The 18,237-nt window shown below is 61.1% G+C and overlaps 2 protein-coding genes across 4 annotated transcripts; both read right to left on the reverse strand.

Moving 5' to 3' along the window:
• Nucleotides 1-1,212: 1,212 nt before the first annotated feature.
• On the reverse strand, nt 1,213-12,383 carry ZDHHC18 (zinc finger DHHC-type palmitoyltransferase 18). Of its 3 annotated transcripts, XM_059488841.1 has the most exons (10): nt 12,136-12,383; nt 10,046-10,206; nt 8,502-8,651; nt 7,550-7,687; nt 7,114-7,162; nt 6,689-6,791; nt 5,361-5,470; nt 4,612-4,711; nt 2,841-2,932; nt 1,213-1,846 (listed from the first exon to the last, which is right to left on the reverse strand). In XM_059488841.1, the coding sequence occupies exons 1-9, from the start codon at nt 12,381-12,383 to the stop codon at nt 2,891-2,893; spliced, it is 1,101 nt and encodes a 366-aa protein (XP_059344824.1). In that variant the 3' UTR covers nt 1,213-1,846; nt 2,841-2,890. The 3 variants fall into 3 exon arrangements, with proteins under 3 accessions (XP_059344824.1, XP_059344826.1, XP_059344825.1); XM_059488843.1 differs by lacking the exon at nt 1,213-1,846 and having other exon boundaries at nt 2,868-2,932; nt 4,152-4,711; XM_059488842.1 differs by lacking the exons at nt 1,213-1,846; nt 2,841-2,932 and having other exon boundaries at nt 3,331-4,711.
• Nucleotides 12,384-12,706: 323 nt separating this feature from the next.
• On the reverse strand, nt 12,707-17,972 carry PIGV (phosphatidylinositol glycan anchor biosynthesis class V). The gene is made up of 5 exons (XM_059488840.1): nt 17,769-17,972; nt 16,869-16,975; nt 15,251-15,404; nt 13,473-14,624; nt 12,707-13,385 (listed from the first exon to the last, which is right to left on the reverse strand). The coding sequence occupies exons 3-5, from the start codon at nt 15,335-15,337 to the stop codon at nt 13,089-13,091; spliced, it is 1,536 nt and encodes a 511-aa protein (XP_059344823.1). The 5' UTR covers nt 15,338-15,404; nt 16,869-16,975; nt 17,769-17,972; the 3' UTR covers nt 12,707-13,088.
• Nucleotides 17,973-18,237: the final 265 nt, after the last annotated feature.

The following is an 18,237-nucleotide window of genomic DNA, read 5'->3' on the forward strand; positions in this document are numbered from 1 at the left end:
CTGAGCTGCGCCTTGCGCTGAGTTTCACTCCGAGCCTGTTGCCACACGCCGGGCGCTGCCGCAGCCCCGGCCCCGGCCCGGCCTTATCTCCGTGCGGGAGCGTGCGGGAAGGGCAGGGTGGGGCCGCCGGCTCCGCGCCAGGCCGAAAGGGGGTTGTGATTCTTTGCGTGAGCTCTCGCTGCTTTGTTCCTGCCTGCCGACACCCGGCCGGATCCCCCTGTGCCTCGCTGAGCTTCCACCCCAGCCCTGCTGCGATGGAGGAGGCAGGAAAAACGTGAGGATGCTTTTCCCAGGCGCTTCAAGGCCAGGAAAACACCCCCAGCCTTCACACCGCCCCCTCTGCACCCTGGGATTCAGGAAAAAGGAATTCACCGGGCTGTTCACCCCTTCCTGGCTGAGCCCCTGACATGTGCTGGGTTTGGGGTGCCCAGGGTGCCATCGAGGGGCTCCCGTGGCAGCAGCGTGAGGGTGCCCAGCCCCACCAAGGTGCCCACAGCCCCTTCATGGGTCCCACAGCCCCTCCATGGCCTCCACAGCCCCTTCATGGCCTCCACAGCCCCACCAAGGCCGGCCCCATTCTGTGCCACAGCCCGGTTTGGGCACAGAGCAGCCCCACTCTGTGCCACAGCCCGGTGTGGGCACAGAGCAGCCCCATTCTGTGCCACAGCCCGGTGTGGGCACAGAGCAGCCCCATTCTGTGCCACAGCCCGGTTTGGGCACAGAGCAGCCCCATTCTGTGCCACAGCCCGGTTTGGGCACAGCCCGGTTTGGGCACAGAGCAGCCCCATTCTGTGCCACAGCCCGGTTTGGGCACAGAGCAGCCCCACTCTGTGCCACAGCCCGGTGTGGGCACAGAGCAGCCCCACTCTGTGCCACAGCCCGGTGTGGGCACAGAGCAGCCCCATTCTGTGCCACAGCCCGGTTTGGGCACAGCCCGGTGTGGGCACAGAGCAGCCCCATTCTGTGCCACAGCCCGGTTTGGGCACAGAGCAGCCCCATTCTGTGCCACAGCCCGGTTTGGGCACAGCCCGGTTTGGGCACAGAGCAGCCCCATTCTGTGCCACAGCCCGGTGTGGGGAGCTCCTGGCTCCCGTCCCCAGGGCTCATGGCACAGCAGCAGGGCCAGCCCTCGGTGGCTTCCCTCGGCTCTGCTCGGGCCTGCCCAGGCAGGAGCCGCTCCCCTCCACCCGCCGAGCAGAGCCAGACACAGAGTACGCTAAATAGGAGAAACTTTCATTTTGTTACAAAAGTAAAAGGCATAAACAGACGGTGAATCCTACAGGGCTGGGGCAGGCCTGGCTGCCCACTCAGCTCTCAGCCCGGGGAGGCTGCTCAAGGTGCTGGAGCCCCTTCCCCTAAATCCAGAGCCGTGCTGGGATGAGGCTGGCAGGGGAGCTGGCCCGGGGGCTGCAGGATGAACTGACCAGGTACGGATTCCCATCGGGAAAGTCCTGTGGCACACGGACACGGCTTGGAGGGGCTGGGAGGGTTTGGTGCCCCCGGTTTGGCTGTAAATGCTCTGGAGAGGTCCTGCTCCTTCCAAAATCCCCTTGGGACGCCAACCACGACATTTCCAGGCGGGGAGGCACCGGCACGGAGCGCCCAGCGGTGGCCGGGCTCGGCTCGGCTCGGCACGGCACGGCACGGCACGGCACGGCACGGCACGGCACGGCACTGCGCTCCTTCACCGCTCTCCTCGCTGCGGGGGCTCTATGGCTTTGGGCTCCGCTGCCGCCGCCCCGGGCACGAGGGACGGAGGGAGGGAGCGGAGGCACTCCGGTGGTCATGGCTGCGGGCTCGGCTCCCGTGGGCGCCCCACGAGAGGCTCAGGCTGCTGCTCGCGGCGCTGGATCCGCCCGGAGCGAGGCCGAGCAGAGGGGAGAAGAGAAAGAGAGAGTTAGTGCCAGAAATGGAGCTGGGGAGCAGCAGGAGCAGGGTGAGCAGCCAGGCCCACTGGCAGGGCTGGGGCACAGGGAGGAGGGGGCTCAGGAGCCCTCGGGGGGCTGCAGGGAGGGGCAGAGGGGCAGCTCACGGCCCACAGGCGACACATCCCATGCCAAGTGCCCCGAAGGAACTTACCTTGGCCACAGGAGGGGGAACCGGGTGCTGCAGAGAGGAAAACGGGCAGAGGGGCCAGAGGGGTCACCCAGGCCACAGAACGGGTCAGGGATGGGGGTCCAGACCCACCCAGGGGCCACGGCTCCTCCAAACACCAAAGCTCTGCTTGGCTGGGCTTCCCTCACACAGCCACGGCAGGCTGGGCCCCGGGCTGCAGAGCCCTCTGCCACACGTGCCCCACAGTGTCACACAGCGTCCCACAGCGTCACACAGTGTCACACAGTGTCCCAGTGCCCCACAGTGTCACACAGTGTCCCCAATGTCACACAGTGTCCACACAGTGTCACACAATGTCCCACACGTGTCACACAGTGTCCCAGTGCCCCACAGTGTCACACAGTGTCCCCAATGTCACACAGTCTCCCCAATGTCACACAGTGTCCACACAGTGTCACACAATGTCCCACACGTGTCCCAGAGTGTCACACAGTGTCCCAGTGTCCCACAGTGTCACACAATGTCCCACAATGTCCCCATGCAGACCAGGTGGCTCCAGCCCAGCACAAAGCCAGGAAAAACCAAACCTCTCCTCTTGTGGCAAAGCGTTCCTGTGCCCCCTGACCCCCAGCCCTGGCACCGTGCCCCGTGGGTGGGATTCTGGTGGGATGGATGGGACACAGGCATGGCAGCACGGCTGGGATGATGGGCTCTGAGCTCAGAGCTGTCATGCAGTGAGGATGGGTGGCTGCAGTGGTGAGAGGGAGATGGAAGCACTTTCTTACCAGCCAACCCTCAGAAATCAGGGCAAACGTCCGAGGAGGGGCAAATCCCGTCAGGCTGTGCAGGAAATGGCAAAGTCCTGGCAGGCATCCTCCTGGGGAAGACACCAGAGGTTATGCACCTCACACCTGCCACGGGGCCACAGGGCTGGCACAGATGGGGCACAGGTGCCAGCTGGAGACAGGACACTGAGGTGACAGCAGCAGGAGGGGATGAGCCCCTGCCCAGCCTGGAAATGTGGGACAGCAAATTCCCTTCACTCCAGAGGAGCCACAGCAGCGCCAGCTGCTGCTCATCCCTCCCTGCAGGAGCTTCCAGGTGAGGCCTGAGCCCAACAGAGTGCAGCTGGCACCTGGGAGATGCCAAACACCGGGACACACCTGCCCCCTTCTGTCTCCAAGGAGGAAATAATCATCCAAGCAGTTAACTCTTTCAAAATAAAGTTTTATTGAGTAACAAAGGAAACTGGTTTAAATAAAAACAGGAAGGAGCCTGGCCCCTGGTACCCCCTCCTCACTGCTCCTCTGCCATCCCCCTGGCACAGGCACTTGCAGAGTACAAAGCACGACGCTGGTGAGCTCAGGGGGCTGGGCTGCCCCCAGAATGTGCTGCCCCTGCCCGAGGGTGAGACTGGTCTGTCTGATCCAAGGAAACCTGACAGGCAGCACGGCACTGTGAGCCTCTGCCCCGGTGCCAGCGTGCACAGCGCTCCCTGCACAGCACAGAAAATGTTCTACGTAGAAAAAAGTCCTACAAATTGTGCAAAAATATCCAGCAGCTTCGAGTAACACGATTCAAGTATTGCTACAAGGTTTGTGACTCTGCCCTCAGCCCAGGGACACGGAGCTGGCTGCCTGGGTGCAGAGGGTGCTCAGGGATGAGCAGCTGGAACGGCTCCCAGGGCACTGGGGACAGCCCTGGGGACGCTCTGCTGCTCAGAAACCCAAACCAAGAGCACACATGAGCTTATCAGAGACCAGCACCCCTCACTGCTTCCTCGTGAAACCCCACCTGGGAGGGAATTCAGGTGCAGTTCAGGAATTCAGGACCCTCAGGAATTCACACACTTTTCTGCTGCCTCTTGGTCTCCCACAGACAGGACACAACCCTGGGGAGCTCCAGCTCCCAGACCTGACCCCTGCAGCCTTGTGCATCTCCTGAGAGTCACAGAGCACAGAGTGTTTCTTCTTCCCTGCTAGAGGAGGGTCCCCTGCCTCGTGTCCTTGCTGCGAAACGTGTCTGACCAACTGGCAGGGCCAAAGCACAGCCCCAGGCAGCACAGGAGCAGCAGGGAGCACCCAGGACATCCTCACCTGCCTCCAGGGGAACAGGGAGTGTTGATGGAGCTCACAGGGGCACCAGGGAGGTGACACCTCCTCCAGCCCAGCCCCGAGTGGGAACCATCTGCCAGTGCCACCTCCCAGCCTTGGCCCATCTCATTCCCAGCAGGAATCACAGCAATTCCCTGGAGCTCAGGGTCTGGGGGCTCCTGGGGACCCCCTGTTCCAGCACGAGTCCAAGGGTCCCACAAGCTGTTGGGCTCTGTCAGGCAACACCCCTGACAGGCCACCTCACAGTGAAACAAATGAACAAAAAGTAATAAATAAATGTAAAAAAAAGAAGGCAACGCATGGCTCGAGTCTTTGGCAGCTCTGGGTGCCAGGGCTGCCCGCCTGAGGCCAGGCATGAGGCAGGGGAAGGAACTGGCTGGAGCAAGGTGCAGGCACAGCAGGCACTGGGCACATCACAGCACTGCTAGGGAATGCCTCCTACCATGCTGGTGTCAGTTTTGGCTCCAAGGGAAGGGATTTCACTCTTGGGACTGGACGGGGTCCCGACATCTGGCTGGACAAATCCTCTTCTGTCTATCAAACTGCAAAACAGGAAGGGAAGAGCAGTTCAGGGAGCAAAGACTGAAGCTGGGAGCTCGCAGGCCACAGGGAAGGCTCCTCTCCCAGGAGCTGCAGAGCACAGCACAGGGTTGCTGCCCAGCAGGCCACAGACCCCAGCCCATGAGCCACAGACCCCTCCCATGAGCCACAGACCCCAGCCCAGGGGCCACCACAACCCGAAGGGGAACTGGCCAAAGGGCTTCACAACATGAAAGCACCATGAAAGAGGAACAAACTGGAGTAGAACATTGTTCTCCTCCCCACAACCTCCCAGCCTGGCTCCCTGAATGCACAGATTGACCAGCTCTGAATGGCAGCCCTGCCTTTTGGCACCTCTGAACCCACCACAAAGCCTGGGGACACTGCAGAGAGCAGGGCCTGATACAAAATATAAACCACAAAATATAAACCACACTTTACTGTGCTGCTGTCAGCACCACAGAGTTGCTCCAGGACTCCAGCCTGGATCCCCCAGGGATCCCCACATCCCCAACAGGCTGGGAGCTCCAGGCAGGCTCTCAGAGGTGAGGAGCAGAGCAGGGCCTGACCCTGCCCAGCTGCCCCATCCTGTGACAAGCTGCAGCTGTCCTGTGCTCTCCCATGGCAGGGGGCAATTCCCAGTGCTCTTACCTGGGGTAGAAGGGTCCACACAGCACTGCACAGCAGTTTGTGAGGATGCTTTTATGGCTGTAGGGATTGGCAAACTCCGAGCCCCTCTTGTTTGACCAGGAGCCCTTGATCTGAAAGGGATGGACAGAGATCAGGAGGGGAAGGATGGAGAGCAGACAGTGACACAACAACAGTGGATGCGTGCAGGGGTGGAAGGTTTGTCCCAGAGCACGGGGAGGACACCTGCAGGCACAAACAGCCACGTGCTGCCTCTGCTGAAGTGCAGCCCTGCAGCTGCAGAGCTCCCAAGCTGTGCCCTCCCCGTGCTGCACAGCAATGTCACTGCTGTCACCACTGCACAGCAATGTCACTGTCACTGCTGTCACCCCTGTCACCACCTGCCACACCGCCCCGTCCTCCTGCTGCCCTCGTGGTCCCCAGGCTGGCACCCACCAGAGCAGGGCTCTGCTCCCTCGGGCTGCACAAACAAACAGCCAGGGGATTCCCAGCCCAGGGGCTCCTCTGTCCCCAGGCCTGCTCTGAAACTGGCTGTGGCACAGGGGCTGGGCAGCTGCCACAGCTGCCTCAGGCTGCACTGAAGCAGCACCAGCACCTCCACCAGCACATTTCCTCCTCTTGTTTTGCTTCCTCCCCCCAGCTGCAGCACGAGGCTGGAGCCACGGTGCTCCCAGAGCTGGGTACAAACTGTGAGCTTCACCCACACAGCCCTGAGCAGTTCTGCCACACCTCTGAATGTAAGGTGGAGGGGAAAAGGGAAAAAGCAAAACCAAAAGGGATGCAAACACACTTTCTGCAGTGCTGGAAGCTCCCAGCAAGGATTACAGGTACTTCTGGCCAGAAGGGCGAATTGTGATTCTGAGGATCAGACAGATCCTGCTTTTCCATACAATCTGCCCCACTCAGGGCACTCATTTGGTCCTTGGAGCCTGTGCACAGCCCAGATTTGAAGGCAAATCTCATCAGATGTCTGTAGATTGCTTTCTAATTAGAGATGAGGAACTGCCAGACACAAAGGGACTGGCCCAGGGTCTCAGAGGAAACCCGTGGTTACACGGGATGCTGAATTCAGATCACCAAGCTCACACCCAAATACTCCCCTGGGCCAGCCTCCCTTTTTTAATCTCACAACTCCTAATTTTAAGCAAGGCCACAAACAGACTGGAAAAAACACACACGTGATGGCTCTAACTGCTGCACCTGAAAGTGCAGCCGTGGGCACAGGCTGTGTGCTCTGCACTGGGGAATCACAGACATGAAACACTGCACTGGGACAGCCAAGAATGCCCTGAGAGCTGCTCAGGATGGGTCACAGGCATCCAGGTACTTACATCTTCGTTCGTCGTCAGGTTGGAGGCGACCAAGTAAGTGTGAAAACCTGAGAGGCCCAAAATGGACCAGACTGAGAAAAAACAAATCACCAGCTCCAGCACAGTGAAACAGAAGTCAAGGAAGTCTCAAGGAACAAAATCATCCTTCAAGGAGAGGCAGAGGACTGTCTGGGGAGGTTTGGGCAAGCTTCCCATTCCCTGAGCTGGCTTGCAGGGATCCACCAAGGCACAGCCTGCTCCAGCTCTTCCCTCTCCACCTAAACCTGCAAACTGGGAAACAACCCACCCTTAGTTCCAGGTAGCCAGGGGACTAAATTACTTTGGGGAAGGGACACCAGCGTGATGTGCAAAGAGCTCCTGGCCCCTCTCTGTCAGTGATTAGCAGCGCAAGGCACCCCGAGCAGCTGCTGCCAGCAGAAGGATATCTCGCAGGGGTTGTCTTCAGAGTGGCCAGGAACCCATCCCTCTGAGAGCCTGCAAAGCAAGAGAGAACAAGGAATGGCATCCCAGCAGCAGCCCTGCCCCTGCAGCCAGAACTCCACCCCGTGGGCTGTGTGGCTGTGTCTGTGTGCTGAGGAACACCTGCAGTCTGGGATGCTGCAGGAATGTCAGTGCAGGGACACGGCTCCAGGAGATTTGGAGCTGGTGGCAAAGTCACCTTCCCTGCCAGGGTAAGAGCAGCTCACCTGCTCTGGGAAGCAAATCCCCTCCCCAGCCCCCAGAGCCCCTCTGCAGCGAGGTGAAGCAGACCCGTGGGACCCTCTAATCCCTCAGATCCCTGGTGTAACCCCACAGACCCTCCTGTCCCATGGAGCAGAGAGCAGAGCTGAGCTGCAGCCACAGCCCCCGGGCAGGACTTACGCAGGGTGAGGTGGGTGACGACGCAGGCGAAGATGAAGGCGGTGAGGAAGGACAGGGACAGGATGAAGGCGTAGAAGTAGCGGTAGTTGCGCTTGCCCACGCAGTTGCCCACCCAGGGGCAGTGGTGATCGAACCTCTCTGCAACAAAGGCTCCAGGTGAGGAGGGCTCCTGCCACCCCACACCCAGCACGGAGCACACTCTGCTCAGCCCCCCAAAATGAGGAGCTGCAAACCCATCTGCACCCCGAGGGCAGAACCGCTGTGCAGCAGTGAGAGGCACAAAGATTCCATGGTGGCTGTACCAGCCTGGCCACACACACTGAGGAGCCTGCAGCAAACCTTGTGTTTGTTTACAGAACCCTCCTCCCAAAACCAGGGAAAACAGAGCCAGGGAGTCTTGGATGTGCTGCCCCTTGCCCTGAGACACTGCACTAGTGCTGCTTCCAATTTAAATGCAAAGGAGACAGACCATGCAGTATCCTGTTTCATAATCCTTCAGGAGAAGCAAAAAGCAATGTGTCCAGGAACACAAGTGACAGGACCAGTGACAGGACCAGAGGGAAGGGATGGAGCTGTGTCAGGGCAGGGGCAGGGACAAGGCTTGATATTGGGACAAGGTTCTTCCCCAGAGGGTGCTGGCACTGCCCAGGCTCCCCAGGGAATGGGCACAGCCCCAAGGCTGCCAGAGCTCCAGGAACATTTGGACAGCGCTGCCAGGGATGGCCAGGGTGGGATTTTGGTGTGTCTGGGCAGGGTCAGGAGGATCAGTGGGGCCTGTGGGTCCCTCCCAGCTCAGGACACCCTGTTTGCTGCCCAGCTTTCCCCCAGCGGTGCCTGTGGGTCCCTCCCAGCTCAGGACACCCTGTTTGCTGCCCAGCTTTCCCCCAGCGGTGCCTGTGGGTCCCTCCCAGCTCAGGACACGCGGTTTGCTGCCCAGCTCAGCCCTGCTCACCCACGCAGTTGTCGCAGACGCTGCAGTGCGAGGTGCGCGGCGGCCGGAACATCTTGCAGGTGTAGCAGTACTTGAGCTTCACCACGTACTTGTTGATCACCACCTCCATGGTGCGGGCTGGGGGACGGTATGTGGAGCTGCCCATGCTGTCTGCAGGGACAAGGAGGGACACTCACAGCCCTGTGCCACCTCCCAGCGGGGGCAGGGGTTGGCACACGCTCTCCTGGCTTTAACAGCGCACAGGATTTGTTGCAGGGTGGGCAGCCAAGAGCTGCAGTCAGCTCCAGCATTATTTATGGCCTGTCTTTGTTCAGTGCTGATGCTGCTGGGATGCCAAGAGGAAGCAGCGAGCGCCCAGTGCTGTGGAACATCAAGCAATTTACAAACAGTGAGTGTGAAGCAGCAGCCCAGGAACACCAGCTCATCTCTGCGTGTCCAGCAGGTCACACCAGGCAGCCTGGCTGTGCAGGCACGTGTGGCTCTGCCACAGGAGCATCCCTGGCACTGCCAGCACACAGCCTGTCCCCCCACAGCCTGCAGGGACTCGCCTCCATCACTGTGGGGAAGGACAGCAGCAGGTCTCGAGTGCTCCAGTAGATTCCCTGGAATTTGACATGTTTGTGTTCATAGCACAGGAGGGTTCCTCCTCCTCCAGGTTTAAACTGAGGATTTTTAGGGGCATTGCAAGTTACATCTCTGTGTGCTGGCACTCCATTATTCCCTGGGGGCTGGAGACTGTTCCTATACACAGCAAGAGCTGGAAACCCCTGGTATCATATTTGCAGTTTTGGGGGTTATTCCTTTTAGTCACTCCCAAAAAAGTACCTTTCCAACTGTGAGGAATTCTTTGAAAACAGTGATGCAACAGCGAGCATGTTAAGAGGATAATAAGTGGATTATATTAGCAGTAACAGCTGGCACATCAGGCAGCATCTGCAGCCAGATTACTGCTTTAGGCCCTTATAAATAGAAACGTGGATCACCACTCTGGGGGATATTTAAAAACCATCTTTAAAGTCAGATGTAGAATTACTGCCTTGCATCTGTCTTCAGCAGGACAGATTCAAGCTGTGTCACATCAGCTCTGCTAAAGCATTTGCTCCAACCTGTCACATCAACAACGTCCTGAGCTCCTGGATGCAAACACCTCCTTGGCTGTCCCCAGACCAGCGTGACAGAGCAGTTTTCAGAAGAGGACAAACATCAGTCTACTCTAAAGAACACCTTGCAGCACAGCAGGCTCAATGGCAATATCAAAAAGCATTAATTGTCCTTCAACTCTGCTGCCTGGGAAAAAGCTGGGACTGGACAGGAGCAAAAAGCAGCTGAGCTGCTTTGCAGATCCTCTCTGAGGCACTGCCAGAGGAGCTTGTTGCACCTCTCATCACGACTGGTAAACACTGTCAAGCCCCACAATCTGATACTCTGGATTTTTCTCCCCCCTGGACAAACCCAAAGGAGCCAAGACCCAAAGAAGGGGCCTCACTGAGCCTGGAGAGTGCACAGACACACACAGAGCTAAACACAGGGACCAGAGCTCTCACCAATTCGCCTCTCCAGGTCCGCAGCCTCGCTGGGGGTGGCTCTGGGCAGGATCCCTGGGTCCCTGAAGCTCGTCTGGAGCAGGCAGCTGATGACAAAGAAGAAGAGGACGGCGGCAATGATGGGGATGGCCAGGGTCAGGTGACTGGCAAGGAAGGGGCAGCTGTTGGAAGATAAATAAAATGGAATTGTTATCAATCGTTGCACAGACCCGCTGTCAGCTGGGACATCACGCCATGACTATCACGGGGCAGTGGGCTCAGCAGCCAGCCTGGGGCTGGTTTTGCAGAGATGGGGCTGGTGTGATCACACCCCACACCAGGGCAGCTCTGTTACCCACAGGCAGCAGCTGAGGACAGCAGAGGACACAACCCTGCACACACAGAGCCACTGTCCCCTCCTGCAGAGCACCCAGAGCCAGCACATGATGGGCTGCCCCAGCCCCGAGGGCTGCAGGCAGTGCTCAGGCTCTGCAGCAATCTGAGAGGATTAAGCAACTTTTGTTTCACCTCCCCAGCTCAGCTGTCCAGAACAAAGCACCCACCAAGCAACAAAACCCCTTCAGTCCAAGCCTGAGCCCCTCAGACATCCACAGAAAGGTCAGTGAAAGGAGAGATGTGAGCCTGTTGTCAGCCCTTTCCTGAGAGAACCTCCAGAGCCCACTCTGCCCCACTAGGGAACGACAATCACACAAATCATAGAATCCCCAAATGGTTTGGACCTTAAACACCATCCCATGCCACCCCTGCCATGGCAGGGACATCTTCCACTGTCCCAGGCTGCTCCAAGCCCTGTCCAGCCTGGTCTAGGACATTTCCAGGGATCCAGGGGCAGCCCCAGCTGCTCTGGGCACCTGTGCCAGGTTTTCCCACAGAAACCATGAAATGCAGACACAGACAGACGTATTTGCTGTACACCCAGCAAACTGGAGCCTGTGCCACAGAGGCATCCTGCAAAAACAACAACTTGGGAGAGCCCCAGGGCATCCTCAAGCACGAGAGGGTGACTCGGCAAGAAGGGAGGCAGAGCAGATGTCCTGTGTGCTCTGCCCGGAACACAAAGCCCTCGCTGTGCTGAGCTGCCCGTCGGCCCCCGACCTGGCACGGAGCTGTCAGGGCACGGATGATGCTGAGAAAGGGTTTTTCCATCGGGATGCTGTGCCTGCCTGCCGCAGCTGCCTGTCCCTTTCAGCTCATCTGACTCCTCAGAGCCTCTAATCCGATCAAGCACTTTCATCTCCCCGCCAGCAGGCTGGGGCAGCTCTGCTCCGAGCCTTGCAGGGATAACGCCGAGACCCAAAGGCAGGCGCGGCTCCCCCTGCTCCAGGGAAAAGCGGCTCCCATCCCTCCCGGGACAGAGACAGGCAGGACACCAGAACCCTCCGAGGCGTCAGGAACCCAGGGTGCTCCTTCCCCAGCCCCCAGGGCAGCACAGGACACACCGGGATGCTCCTGGCTCCCCCTCCCTCGGGCTGCAGGAGCAGGGAGCTTCCCTGGACCAGCCTCCAAAGGAAAGGAAAGATGCAGCTCCCGATTCCCCAGACTGTGCTGCACAATGGGGGCCCAGCTCCAGGGCAGACCCTCCAGGTGGGACCCCAAAGGGTTTCACCATTTAGAACACTGCTCCTAGATCTCAGTGGTGGACAAAGCCCACGAGCCTTGGGGGTTTCCTGGGTGCAATTTCGGGCCAATTCTCTTCTTGGGAGCAAAAGGGGAGACCTGCGGGCTGTATTTAAAGGCCAGGGGGGCATCCTAGGGGGACGTTAAACCCCTCCCTGGGGCCAGCCTGAGCAAACAAGGCGCAGAACGACCCCTGCCCACCACAAACACACCTGGGCACAGGTGATGGGGCACTGACTGCTGCAAAGGGGCTCTGGGGGCTGTACCGTGGGGAAGGGCAGCGGGCAGCAGAGACAGCGGGGATCCCAGGGGAAAAGGGGACCCCCAGCCCACCTCCCTCCGGCCCGGGGCCAGCGTGGGGTGCAGCTAACCCCGGCAGGCCTTAACGGGGGGACAAGCAGCCGCCAGGGGCGGCCCCGAGGCGCGGAGCCCGCACGGCTCCGGGGCGCCGAGCCCGCCGGGCCCACACTCACTCGAAGGCGAAGAAGAGGCCGCTGGTGGCCAGGATGAGGCCGAGCGTGAGGGCGAAGACGCCGCTGTGCCGCGCCAGCATGAGGCGGCCGCCGCAGTAGAAGCGGTTGCGGCCCGGGAACACCTCCCACTTCCTGCGGGGCCGCCGCGCCGCTCCGGCCGGCGGGGCCGCGGCCGCCGGCCCGCCCGGGCCCGGGCCTGGCGTCGCCGCCGCCCCGGGCGAGATCTGCCGGTACTCGCAGTCCTTCATGGCCGCGCCGCGGCGCCCGGAGCCCCGGCCCGGCCCCGATCCCGGCCCCGCCGGTCCCGCCCCGAGCCCCGGCCCGGCCCCGATCCCGGCCCCGCCCCGCCCCGCCGCACAGCGCCCCCTGTCGGCCCCGCCGCCACACCGGGAGCGCAGCGGGCCCGGCCCGGCACCGAACCCGGCAGCGGAACCCGCGACCCCGACTCGGACCCCGGCCCCGGCCCCTGCCCCGAGCCCGGCCCGGCGGAGCGGGCTGACCGCTTGTCCGGTAACTTTCACGTTTATTGGGGTCGTGCATGTGCCCCCGCAGCGCCCGCCACCCCCGCCGTGCCCTTGCCCAGCCTGGCTCGGAGCCCGGAACCGGCACCACGGAAAAGGAACCGGAACAGTCTGAGCAGCTCAGGGCAGCTGGACCCTCCCTGCCGTGCCCACAGCACATCCCAAATCCATCAGAGCATCCCCCCGGGAGATGCAGGAGCCCAGGTGTATTCCCCATCCCAGACAGGGGATGGGAATTTTGGCCGTCAGCAATGCCAGCTGAGCGGGGCAGGATGCTGCAGCATCACACCACGGAGAACATCCCGCCTGGGAAGTGGTAACGGAGGAGTAACGCCTTTGTAACTGCAAGGACAGCGTCACCACAGCCACCTCAGGCTTTCAGAGCAGCCGAGTTTCAGTTCTGAGCAGCGCCTGCCCCACTTCTGGCCTGTGCTACGTCCACGGGAGGAAGTTGCAGTGCAGGACCAGCCCCAGCAGCCAGTAGCCCAGGAAGAACCCCAGGATGCTCTTGCTGAGGGGGGTGATCGATCGCCAGTTCAGCAGCAGCCTCACAACGGGGTTGTCCGAGGTCCCTTTCCCACAGGAACTGTGAAATTTACCCAGAGGAGGCTTCCCAGAGGCTGGGTTATCAGTCCCTGTGCTCCAGAGTAAAGGTTCGTGCTCCAAAAGCAGGTGAGCTGAGAACCAGTACAGGATGGGCGAGGAGGAGCCAAGGAACCGGGTCAGCACCTGGGGACGACAGGCAGAGGAGAAATCACCCAAACTGCTGTGCTGTCACTGCCCCAGCCCCTGGACAAGGAATCGCCCCTGTCCTACCTGCACGTGCATGCAGAAGAACCCGAACGCCAGCAGGGCTGTGCTGTGCACCACGTACACAAAGGCAGCGGGGCCACAGAATCCATCTCTTGCCTTTCCCCTCTCTTCAGCCTTGCTCCTCACCAGACCAAGAGTCAGGCAGTGCCGGGGGTTTGCGCTGACGTAGGTCCAGGCAGCCCACGAGCACAGAAGGGTGACAGGCAGAGCAAGCAGGAAATTTGGGATCTGCCTGAGCTCAAAGTACCTTAGAAAGCCCACGTTCCAGTAAGCGTCCTGGATGTAGGAATAGACCAGGGGGAAGCGCTGGGAGCACCAGGGGGGTTTGGCCTCACCCACGCCTGCCACACGGTAGCCCTTGTCCCGTGCCAGCTGCAGCAGTGCCTCGGGGACAGCCTGCGCCAGGCCCGTGCTGGGCTTGCAGAACCTCACGTAGGCGTAGTACTGGAACAAGGCAAAAGGCAGGGAAATCCCGGCACACGCCAGGGCTGCCGAAGCAACCAGGCCGAGGGCCTGCTTCCACAGCACGGGCAGCTCCCTCAGGGACAGCGCTGCGCCCTGCAGCTGCAGCACGAAGCGCCCGACGCTCGAGTAGAGCACGAAGCCGGCATTGACCAGCCCGTTGGCGCGGGCCCCGGCAGCCAGGGCGAAGAGCAGCGCGCTGAGCCAGCGGCGCCCCTTCTCCAGCTGCCACATGGCGCCGAAGGCCAGCGCGGCGAAGGCGCTCTCCGAGTAGGCCGCGGCCATGAAGACGCCGGCCGGGCTGAGGGAGAAGAGCAGCGCGGCCAGGAAGGCCTGGCGGGGCCTGCGCAGCACGGCCCGGCCCAGCGCCAGCAGCGCGGCGGCCGCCAGCACCGCCAGCAGCGCGTTGAGCAGCGCGGCCGCCAGCAGCAGCCGGCCCCGGGGCTGCAGCGGCACCGGGCACGGCAGCAGCGCCGCCAGCAGCCGCAGCCCCAGCGGGAAGAGCGGCAGGAAGGCGCAGTTGTGCTCCAGCAGGTAGCCGCGCTCGGCGATGAACAGGAAATGCTCGGCGTCCCAGCGGCCCAGCCCGCCCAGCAGCCGCTCCAGCAGCGCGTCCCACGGGCCCCGCGCGCCCGACCGCGGCGGGGAGAAGGCGTCGGCAGCGTGGTCCGGGATCAGCGCGTTAAACACGGCCTGGAAAACAAGGGGAGTGCGGGGCTGGAGGCTGGCAGAGATGGCAGACAGGGCTGCAGGCTGGCAGAGATGCTCCGGTACCCAGAGCTCCTGGCACTCCAACAAGGGGTGAGGGTGGCACCAAGGCCGGAGCCCAAGATGCCCACGAGGCTGTGAAAAGGTGCACGCACAACCCTTTTGGAGTGTTTGCATCTCAACAGAATAACGCTCTGGGATGCAGCATGAATCCCTGCAGAAGTGGCCAGGGAAAGCTGCTCACGGCTATGATTGGGCTCTGTGCTGGCTGTCACAACCAAGCTCTCCCATGCTCAGAGCAGGATGTCTCTGGAAATAAGACTCGGGAGGAATGTACAGGAGGAGATTATTGTTCCTTTTCTGTGGATAAACACACTTTGAGCCAAACCAGCGTCTTGCAGCAGCAGCATAAAAACACAGCAAGTCACGAGGAAATTAATGCAATTTTACTTAACAGCAACCTGTAAGCTGGCTGTGGACAGTCTGTTGGCTCTCCAGAGAGGAAGATCTCCCCATTGTGCAGAAGCAGCTCACGGATCTCTGGGGTGCAGCAGGGAGGATCTGGGAGCAGCAAACCCCAGCAGAGCTCCCTGGCTGGGGGATGGACTTGCCTGCAGCAGCAGCGCCAGGGCCCGGCAGCGCAGCGCGAACCACACCACCTCCCGGAGCTGGGGGTCTGCCCTGCTCCACAGCTCCATCCCACGGCCAGGAACCGCCTCAGGAGGTCACCGCGGCCAGGGGAATCCTCCTTCCAGTTCGGGAAACCTGGGTGGGTGAACACAGAGGACAAAGAAAGGGATTTCTGTCAATTTTGTACCGTTATTTACTATCAGGCACTTGAAAGGTGCAAGTCTCTGTCAACAAGAAAGTCGCTTCTGGAAGAGATCAGGGATCTGGGAGATAATGCAGAGACCTCTTTGATACTGTTCCTACTGAAAAAAACATCCCTGACTTGTTAAGCTTGGCCAAGACACTGAGGGAGAGAGGCTATTGCATGTTCTCTGAGCCCGGGCTGGGGTAAATCCCTGGAGCAGACAGGCTGCTCAGCTGCCTCAGCAGGAGCTCCAGCAGCTGGAGCCAAGCATCCTCACACACATCCAGTGCCAGTGAATGGGATCTAAGCCTCTTTTTCTTGGAATGGAGACAGAATTCCTGTGGACTGTGAGCGTAACCCCCGTGTGAGCAGTTGCTGAGTGGGGCTGCCAGGAGCTCCCTCCTCTCTGCTGCTCCCTGTTTGCCCCTGGGAAGCCAGGAATGGATTTACTCAGCTGGTTCCATGGCAGCAGCTCTGCCAGAGCAGGGTGGAACTCGGGCACACAGCTTCCCCCAGCACAGGCAGCACGCAAACTCTGTGCCACCACCTGCAATTCTCCACTATTTTGGCAAAGCTCCTGGCACTTGTCTGTTGGGCACACTGCACATTCTCAATCCAGCTGTCCACCTCCTCCCCGCAAACCTCCCTGAGGGATTTCAGCCTCTCTGTTCAGTGCCTGCATATCCTGGGTGCCGTGGTGGCCCAGCTCTGATCCCCTGGCCCTGAACCATGGCAGGCAGGCAGGATCTGCTCTGCAGCTCTTTAAGATAAAACATTTCTTCCGTTGGTTCCCCGGCCACCAACTGCTGATCAGTTAGAGAAACACAAAGCCCACAGCTCTCGCTGGGTGCCATGACACCACATCCTGCCCTTCTGTCTGCTCCAGCCCTCTGCAGCACACAGAGAGCCCCAAATCCATCGCTCCACAACCTAAAACCACTGACATTTCCCTCGTGCCATCGTGGAGAGAAAACCCTGCCAGGCTGAACCTGCACGAGAGGTCAGAGAGCAAATCATCAGCAAGGCAAAAACCAAGATCCAGACCGGCTCACTGACAGCTCCAATCCCCAACCACAGGGTTTTGCTTCCTATTTAACCACTAATAAAAGTTTTGGGGTTGCTCCTATTCCCCCTGTGCTCCCCAGCACTCACAAAGCAACTGGTGGGAGGCACATTCTCCTGCATCACGAAGCTGTGACGTTATTTTAAGCGAGGGGACACTTCAACCCAGCTGTAAACCCTTTTAAAGCACATTCACAGCTGCAAATCCTATTAAAGCACAGCGGCAGAAATTGTCCCGGCACTTTAAATATAGGTTTTTTTCAAAAAGCAGAGAAAAAGCCTCGCCTGAATGTGCCAAGAGAGCTCAAAGCAAACAGCTTTAAAAAGCCTGTTCCTGTCACGACGCAGCACACCTTACAGAGCGAAGCCTTCAAAAGAGCTGCAGCCCACAAGCCCCGTTTGGATCCAGAACGCAGCGTCGGGAGTGGCCCTGCCCCAAAAATCCTGTGGGAAACAGCACCTGCACGAACACAAAAAGGAGAGGGAGAAGGGCGTTAAAAATACTCCAGCAGAAAAACGTGCAAAGTCTGATTTAAAGATGTTTTCCTCTCTGGGTGCTGCGCTTCCCTCGGCTCTCAGCTGCGAATCAGAAGTTTTCCAAACGTCTCAGTTTGGAAGCGGCGCTGAGAGGGGGATGCGCGCAGGGCCGGAGCGGAGGCCGGTGCAGGAGCGCGGGACGGGAGCGGCGGCTCCGGGCAGCCGCAGTGCGGGGCAGGGACCAGCCGGGGGCAGCAGCCGCCCGCCGCAGCGGCCGGGTCCGGGAGATGCTGCCGCCCGCATCCCCAGCGCGGTCTGGGTACCCGGTACCTCCCGTCCCAGCGCGGTCCGGGCACCGGCACCTCCCCAGCCTGCTGTGAGACTCAACAGACCCTCCAGACACGTTCTAAACCCCTTCTAAGCAGGACGATTTTGGAATTCCCGTCTGCCTGGTGCTGTTCCTGCGGGCCTGGCGCTCTCGGCCATCCCTGCTGCCCGCTCCGGCTGCGGCTGCGGCAGCGCTGCCCCGGGTCTGGGTGCGAACGGGAGCGGGTCTGTCCCGGGCGGCAGCGCACGGGTGAGCGGAGCCCGCTCTGCGTCAGAGGCCAGGGAGGGACAGCTCCCGTTAAACTGAGGGGGCACGGACCGACCGGCCCCGGGCACACGGGGCTGTCCCGGGCCGCCTCCGGCCCCGCCGGTGCCGCTCCTGCCGCCGCCGAGGCCGTACGGCACTGCCCGGACGCGAACCCCGCCCGACCCGGCCCCTCCGGCCTCACCGTGCGGCTCCTGCCGGTCCTGGGGCCGGGCTGAAGGCGGCGGGGACCCCGGCTCCGGTCCCGGCTCAGATCCCGCTCCCGTTTCCGGCCCCAGTCGCGGTTCACGTCCCGGTCCCGGTCCCGGTTCAGATCCCGGTGCCGGTTCCGGGCCCGCAGCGCCCCCTTGCGGAGATACTGAGGGAGCAGTGCCCGCCCCCCTCCCCGCGGCGCATGCGCGGCCCCCTGGCACCGCCCACTGCCCCCTGCGCGCGCAGCTTCCGGCCGCGCCCCTTCCGGCGGCGCGCGCATGCGGGGAAGGGGCGGGCGGCGCCATCTTTGTTGAGGGCGGGCGGGGGAGCCGGGCCGGGACCGGAACCGGGGCTGGAAACCGGGGCTGGGAACGGAACAGGCCCAGGGCTGTGTCCCACCCGCAGCAGCACAAGCTCCCGGGGCGGCAGGGCGGGCCCGCGGGAGCCGCGCCCTGCGGGGT

This window comes from Ammospiza nelsoni, chromosome 25, assembly GCF_027579445.1.
Source record: "Ammospiza nelsoni isolate bAmmNel1 chromosome 25, bAmmNel1.pri, whole genome shotgun sequence".
In the NCBI taxonomy this organism is placed as follows: Eukaryota; Metazoa; Chordata; class Aves; order Passeriformes; family Passerellidae; genus Ammospiza; species Ammospiza nelsoni.

What these genes read in the sequence shown, in the direction of transcription:
- PIGV (XM_059488840.1), bottom strand. Translation starts at nt 15,337, where the DNA reads ATGGAGCTGTGGAGCAGGGCAGACCCCCAGCTCCGGGAGGTGGTGTGG. An exon ending in CCCTGGCGCTGCTGCTGCAG is followed by an intron (nt 14,625 to 15,250) that starts GCAAGTCCATCC and finishes CTTGTTTTCCAG; the next exon opens with GCCGTGTTTAACGCGCTGAT. An exon ending in TCTTCTGCATGCACGTGCAG is followed by an intron (nt 13,386 to 13,472) that starts GTAGGACAGGGG and finishes TGTCGTCCCCAG; the next exon opens with GTGCTGACCCGGTTCCTTGG.
- ZDHHC18 (XM_059488841.1), bottom strand. Translation starts at nt 12,383, where the DNA reads ATGAAGGACTGCGAGTACCGGCAGATCTCGCCCGGGGCGGCGGCGACG. An exon ending in GGACCTGGAGAGGCGAATTG is followed by an intron (nt 8,652 to 10,045) that starts GTGAGAGCTCTG and finishes TTGTCCCTGCAG; the next exon opens with ACAGCATGGGCAGCTCCACA. An exon ending in CGTCACCCACCTCACCCTGC is followed by an intron (nt 7,163 to 7,549) that starts GTAAGTCCTGCC and finishes CTTGCTTTGCAG; the next exon opens with GCTCTCAGAGGGATGGGTTC.